Source organism: Oncorhynchus clarkii, chromosome 23 (genome assembly GCF_045791955.1).
Source record: "Oncorhynchus clarkii lewisi isolate Uvic-CL-2024 chromosome 23, UVic_Ocla_1.0, whole genome shotgun sequence".
Classification (NCBI taxonomy): Eukaryota; Metazoa; Chordata; class Actinopteri; order Salmoniformes; family Salmonidae; genus Oncorhynchus; species Oncorhynchus clarkii.
Window position 1 is genome coordinate 58821376 of NC_092169.1, and position 7918 is coordinate 58829293.

At 42.0% G+C, this 7918-nt stretch overlaps 1 protein-coding gene across 1 annotated transcript in view; it reads left to right on the top strand.

Annotated features, from left to right (window-relative positions):
• Positions 1–7501, top strand: part of LOC139381327 (disintegrin and metalloproteinase domain-containing protein 12-like) — a 234947-nt gene extending 227446 nt beyond the window's left edge. The window contains exons 22-23 of the mRNA XM_071124777.1: positions 6759–7084; positions 7334–7501. Of these exons, the coding sequence (XP_070980878.1) occupies positions 6759–7084; positions 7334–7403 (396 nt within the window). The 3' untranslated portion in view covers positions 7404–7501. The remainder of the gene's footprint in view (positions 1–6758; positions 7085–7333) is intronic.
• Positions 7502–7918: the final 417 nt, after the last annotated feature.

Sequence of the window (7918 nt, forward strand, 5' to 3'; positions counted from 1 at the left end):
GTAGCCTTCACAGACCCTTCAGTAGCCTTCACAGAACCTTCAGTAGCCTTCACAGAACCTGCAGTAGCCTTCACAGAACCTTCAGTAGCCTCCACAGAACCTTCAGTAGCCCTCATAGAGAAAGAACCTTTGTAATGTGCTAGTTTCCCCTCGTCCCACAGCTCTTGGCAATAGTGGAACCGAAGGGGGCACATAACCACTTTACGATCACTTGACGGATGGCAGCGTAACGAAAGCCCTCAGAGCGTCACTAAAGTTTTCAGGGGTATAGAAACCTCTCAAAAACAAAAACAAAAACGTGTGAAACTTGTGATATTCCCGATGAGGCAGAGCGACCGCCCCGCTGTAAACCAGCCAACGTCACTCAAGGGCTTTTGCCATTACTGAGCAGAAACCGAGTCGAGACAAACCAAGCTGTACTGAACTTGGCCTGGCGACACATCCACTATAGCCCTCCAACTCAACTTTGGACCGCCCTAAGACAGTTCCACTGCGTGTTTTTTTTCCCATTGTTCCCCTCTGATCAGGGCCTGATTTAGACCTGCGACACCAGATGGGTGATATTGATGATCAGGGCCTGACTTAGACCTGGGACTCCAGGTGGGGTGATATTAATGATCAGGGCCTGATTTAGACCTGGGACACCAGGTGGGGTGATATTAATGATCAGGGCCTGATTTAGACCTGGGACACCAGGTGGGGTGATATTAATGATCAGGGCCTGATTTAGACCTGGGACACCAGGTGGGGTGATATTAATGATCAGGGCCTGATTTAGACCTGGGACACCAGGTGGGTGATATTAATGACCAGGGCGTGATTTAGACCTGGGACACCAGGTGGGGTGATATTAATGATCAGGGCCTGATTTAGACCTGGGACACCAGGTGGGGTGATATTAATGATCAGGGCCTGATTTAGACCTGGGACACCAGGTGGGGTGATATTAATGATCAGGGCCTGATTTAGACCTGGGACACCAGGTGGGTGATATTAATGACCAGGGCGTGATTTAGACCTGGGACACCAGGTGGGGTGATATTAATGATCAGGGCCTGATTTAGACCTGGGACACCAGGTGGGTGATATTAATGACCAGGGCCTGATTTAGACCTGGGACACCAGGTGGGTGATATTAATAATCAGGGCCTGATTTAGACCTGGGACACCAGGTGGGGTGATATTACTGATCAGGGCCTGATTTAGACCTGGGACACCAGGTGGGTGATATTAATGATCAGGGCCCGATTTAGACCTGGGACACCAGGTGGGGTGATATTAATGATCAGGGCCCGATTTAGACCAGGGACACCAGGTGGGTGATATTAATGATCAGGGCCTGATTTAGACCTGGGACACCAGGTGGGTGATATTAATGATCAGGGCCTGATTTAGACCTGGGACACCATGTGGGGTGATATTAATGATCAGGGACTGATTTAGACCTGGGACACCAGGTGGGGTGATATTAATGATCAGGGCCTGATTTAGACCAGGGACACCAGGTGGGTGATATTAATGATCAGGGCCTGATTTAGACCAGGGACACCAGGTGGGTGATATTAATGATCAGGTAGAACAGACAACAAGCAGGGTCCAGACCTCGTAGGGTCAGAGTTGAATACCACTGCATTATAGTAAGGGGTCTGTGTTCTGCGCAATCATGTAACAAAGCAAGATTCTATCCTGTATTTTTAAGCCTTAAACAGACATTAGAATTAGAGGAAAATGAAAGTATTGTCTGAGGATGGTGCTGAACCATCTCACATAAAAAGAGAAGGCGACAGTTTGAGGAAAAAGCTTTCGATTAAGGTTCCAATCCAGGTCATGTGACATGATTGAGCAAAGAACAATTATAGTTGCTGGAACTGTATGGTACTGTATGGTACTGTATGGTACTGTATGGTACTGTATGATACTGTATGATACTGTATGGTACTGTATGGTACTGTATGGTATGGTACTGTATGGTACTGTATGGTATTGTACTGCATGATACTGTATGATGCTGTATGATAATGTATGATACTGTATGGTATGGTACTGTATGGTACTGTATGATACTGTATGATACTGTATGATACTGTATGGTACTGTATGGTACTGTATGGTATGGTACTGTATGGTACTGTATGGTATTGTACTGCATGATACTGTATGATGCTGTATGATAATGTATGATACTGTATGGTATGGTACTGTATGGTACTGTATGATACTGTATGATACTGTATGATACTGTATGGTACTGTATGGTACTGTATGGTACTGTATGGTATGGTACTGTATGGTACTGTATGGTACTGTATGGTATGGTACTGTATGATACTGTATGATACTGTATGATACTGTATGGTACTGTATGGTATGGTACTGTATGATACTGTATGATACTGTATGATACTGTATGGTATCTGTATGGTACTGTATGGTACTGTACTGTATGATACTGTATGATACTGTATGGTACTGTATGGTACTGTACTGTATGATACTGTATGATACTGTATGGTACTGTATGGTATTGTATGGTACTGTATGATACTGTATGGTACTGTATGGTACTGTATGGTACTGTATGGTATGGTACTGTATGATACCGTATGATACTGTATGATACTGTATGGTACTGTATGGTACTGTATGGTATGGTACTGTATGATACTGTATGGTACTATATGATACTGTATGATACTGTATGGTACTGTATGGTACTGTATGGTACTGTATGGTATGGTACTGTATGATACTGTATGATACTGTATGATACTGTATGGTACTGTATGGTATGGTACTGTATGGTACTGTATGGTACTGTACTGTATGGTACTGTATGGTATGATATTGTGTGATACTGTGTGGTATGATACTGTATGGTACTATATGGTATTGTATGGTACTGTATGGTATGATACTGAATGGTACTGTATGATACTGTATTGTAATGTATGGTACTGTATGGTATTGTATGGTATTGTATGGTATTGTATGGTACTGTATGGTACTGTATGGTACTGTGTGATACTGTGTGGTATGATACTGTATGATACTGTATGTTATTGTATGGTACTGTATGGTATGATACTGTATGGTACTGTATGGTACTGTGTGGTATGATACTGTATGGTACTGTATGGTATGATACTGAATGGTACTGTATGATACTGTATTGTAATGTATGGTACTGTTTGATACTGTATGGGACTGTATGATACTGTATGATACTGTATGATACTGTATGGTATGATACTGTATGGAACTGTACTGTATGATACTTTATGGTACTGTATGGTACTGTATGATACACTATGGTAATGTATGGTATTGTATGGTACTGTATGATACTGTATGATATTTTATGGTACTGTATGGCACTGTATGGTATGATACTGTATGGTCTGATACTGTATGGTATGATACTGTATGGTATGATACTTTATGGTACTGTATGGTATGATACTGTGTGATACTGTATGGTTTGATACTCTATGGTACTGTATGGTATGGTACTGTATGGTACTGTATGGTATGATACTGTATGATACTGTATGTTATTGTATGGTACTGTATGGTACTGTATGGTATGATACTGTATGGTACTGTATGGTACTGTATGGTATGATACTGTATGGTACTGTATGGTATTGTGTGGTATGATACTGTATGATACTGTATGATACTGTATGGTACTGTATGGTATGGTACTGTATGGTTTGATACTGTATGGTACTGTATGGTACTGTGTGGTATGATACTGTATGATACTGTATGGTACTGTATGGTATGGTACTGTATGGGACTGTATGGTATGATACTGTATGGTACTGTATTGTACTGTGTGGTATGATACTGTATGATACTGTATGGTATTGTATGGTACTGTATGGTACTGTATGGTATGATACTGTATGGTACTGTATGGTACTGTACTGTATTATAATGTATGATACTGTATGATACTGTATGATACTGTATGGTACTGTATGGTATGATACTGTATGATACTGTATGGCATGGTACTGTATGGTATGATACTGTATGGTACTGTATGGTACTGTATGGTATGATACTGTATGGTACTGTATGGTATGATACTGTATGGTACTGTACTGTATGATACTGTATGGTATGATACTGTATGATACTTTATGGTACTGTATGATACTGTATGATACTGTATGGTACTGTATGGTACTGTATGATAATGTATGGTACTGTATGGTACTGTATGATAATGTATGGTACTGTATGGTATGATACTGTATGGTACTGTATGGTACTGTGTGGTATGATACTGTATGATACTGTATGATACTGTATGGTACTGTATGGTATGGTACTGTATGGTACTGTATGGTTTGATACTGTATGGTACTGTATGGTACTGTATGGTATGATACTGTTTGGTACTGTATGGTACTGTGTGGTATGATACTGTATGATACTGTATGATACTGTATGGTACTGTATGGTATGGTACTGTATGGTACTGTATGGTTTGATACTGTATGGTACTGTATGGTACTGTATGGTACTGTGTGGTATGATACTGTATGATACTGTATGGTACGGTATGGTACTGTATGGTACTGTATGGTATGATACTGTATGGTACTGTATGGTACTGTGTGGTATGATACTGTATGATACTGTATGGTATTGTATGGTACTGTATGGTACTGTATGGTATGATACTGTATGGAACTGTATGGTACTGTACTGTATTATAATGTATGATACTGTATGATACTGTATGGTACTGTATGGTATGATACTGTATGATACTGTATGGCATGGTACTGTATGGTATGGTACTGTATGGTACTGTATGATACTGTATGGTACTGTATGGTACTGTATGGTATGATACTGTATGGTACTGTATGGTACTGTATGATACTGTATGGTATGATACTGTATGATACTGTATGGTACTGTATGGTATGATACTGTATGGTACTGTATAATACTGTATGATACTGTATGGTACTGTACTGTATGATACTGTATGACACTGTATGGTACTGTATGATAATGTATGGTACTGTATGGTATGATACTGTATGATACTTTATGGTACTGTATGATACTGTATGATACTGTATGGTACTGTATGATACTGTATGCTATGGTACTGTATTGTATGGTACTGTATGATACTGTATGATACTTTATGGTCTGTATGATACTGTGTGGTACTGTATGGTACTGTATTGTACTATATGGTACTGTATGATACTGTATGATACTGTTTGGTACTGTGTGGTACTGTTTGTTACTATATGATACTGTATGATACTGTGTGATACTGTATGGTACAGTATGGTACTGTATGATACTGTATGGTACTGTGGGGTGCTGTATGATACTGTATGATACTGTGTGATACTGTTTGATACTGTGTGATACTGTATGGTATGGTACTGTATGAGACTGTGTCATACTATATGGTACTGTATCGTACTGTATGGTACTGCATGGTATCGTACTATATGGTACTGTATGGTACTGTATGGTACTGTATTATACTGTATGGAGTATCTAAACACTCTTTCCTTCTTAGAGAAACGATATGTGTGTGTGTGTGTGTGTGTGTGTGTGTGTGTGTGTGTGTGTGTGTGTGTGTGTGTGTGTGTGTGTGTGTGTGTGTGTGTGTGTGTGTGTGTGTGTGTGTGTGTGCGTGTTCTTTATTTCTGTCTGTCTGTCTGAGTGTGTGTGTGAATGCGGAACATCTGTACACTAGGTAACAGCCAGACAGTTAATCATGATGTCATCCTTCTACAGTAGATTAGTAACACATGACGGATCTTCATCACATGCTGCCTGATTCTTCAATGGCCCTATTCCCTTTATAGTGCACTACTTTAGACCAGGGTCTATAGGGTAGTAGTGCACTACTTTTGACCAGGGCCCTATAGGGTAGTAGTGCACTACTTTTGACCAGGGCCCTATAGGGTAGTAGTGCACTACTTTAGACCAGGGTCTATAGGGTAGTAGTGCACTACTTTAGACCAGGGCCATATAGGGTAGTAGTGCACTACTTTATACCAGGGTCTATAGGGTAGTAGTGCACTACTTTAGACCAGGGTCTAAAGGGTAGTAGTGCACTACTTTATACCAGGGTCTATAGGGTAGTAGTGCACTACTTTAGACCAGGGTCTATAGGGTAGTAGTGCACTACTTTATGCCAGGGCCCTATAGGGTAGTAGTGCACTACTTTATACCAGGGTCTATAGGGTAGTAGGGCACTACTTTTGACCAGGGCCCTATAGGGTAGTAGTGCACTACTTTAGACCAGGGCCTATAGGGTAGTAGTGCACTACTTTAGACCAGGACCTATAGGGTAGTAGTGCACTACTTTTGACCAGGGTCTATAGGGTGCCATTTTGGACACATATATATACTGTCTGTCTGGGGAGGGTGGGAGGGAGGGAGGGCTGCCATGGTGACCAAGGGATGGTGTCGATGCGGTAATACAGGCAGACAGAGCTCAGATGAGACCTGGGGTACAATTAGGTGGCTTTGATTGCCCCCTGGTGGTGTGTGTGGGTCAACGTTATCATCTGAGTCGACTGATTCCATCCGTTTTCAGTTCAGACTAAGCTTTGAATTAATCAGCATGGCTCATTTTGGACTTAATACTGCTTTACACATGTTCCAAATTTGGACAATAAAGAGTTGGTTTGATTTGATTGATAGACTGATTCCTTCATTCATTGATTGTTTTGATTGATTTTCGGTGTGTCTCTCTTTAATAGGATTTGGAGATGCCAAGTCCACCCCAGAAACCCCTACCTGCCAATCCCCTGGGCAGGAATACCCAGAAGCCTCTACCTGCCGACCCCCTGGGCAGGAATACCCAGAAGCCTCTACCTGCCGACCACCTGGGCAGGAATACCCAGAAGCCTTTACCTGCCTACCCCCTGGGCAGGAATTCCCAGAAGCCTTTGCCTGCTAACCCTAACCCTAACTCCCCCGGAAGGAGTGGTCATCTGATTCGTAGTCCCATTGCTGTCGGCGTCCCCATCCCTGTACCTGTTCCCGGTGTCCCCAGGCCGCTGAGACCTGTTCCACACCACAACAGGTGCGTCCCAGATACTTTGGACAACACCCAGCATTAGATCAATCAACTTATAGTCTCGCTTGACAGACTGTTACTGGCTGGCCAAGGAAAATGTTGGCCAAGCTAGATTTTGTTCGGCGTTCTGAGATGAATCAATTTATCCAGTCATGCCAAGAATACGTTTTCTAACCATTCACTTGTCAATTTCTGGACATGACACTTAACATGCACTTTTAACATCTATCTCCTTTTCCCTCCCTCCCCCCCTAGATCTGTTCCTAAGCAACCCCCAACACTACCTAAGCCTCGTATGATCGTCCACGCCAAGTTCAGCAGCTGAGAGCAGCTGGACTAAACTTGAAGGGGAATTAAAGAACGTTCTTTCCGCGAGACGATAAAGACATTTCACTTGCACTATGAAACTCTGAAAACCTTAATGATGTGGTGTCTCTGAGTTTTGAATAACGGGGACGGAGCGTTGGGCGGTTGGCGTGTCAGCGAGTCAGCCCCGCCCCCCCCCCCCCTCCCCCCTGTTGGTGATCTGATGTCAGAGAGGTGCTATAGGTCTGAGCTCAGGTACACGTATGTAAAGTATTTATGTTTTGTGTATTTATTCATTAGTTACCACACCGTGCACTGTGCCAGACACTTGGGATTTCATCTGTAGTCTTTGTTTATTTCTTTATATATATTTTTTTTCTACTGTTAGCCATTTGATTTCAATCATGGGGATATTTGAACCTGTTTTGATGGACAGGAAGCAAGGGGAAAGGTCCAACTTAACAAAGCCTTTCTCTGGAGATCTGGGAAGTTGTAAAGACCCTAACGTGGCGTTCAATGACCTGGATTCAGAAC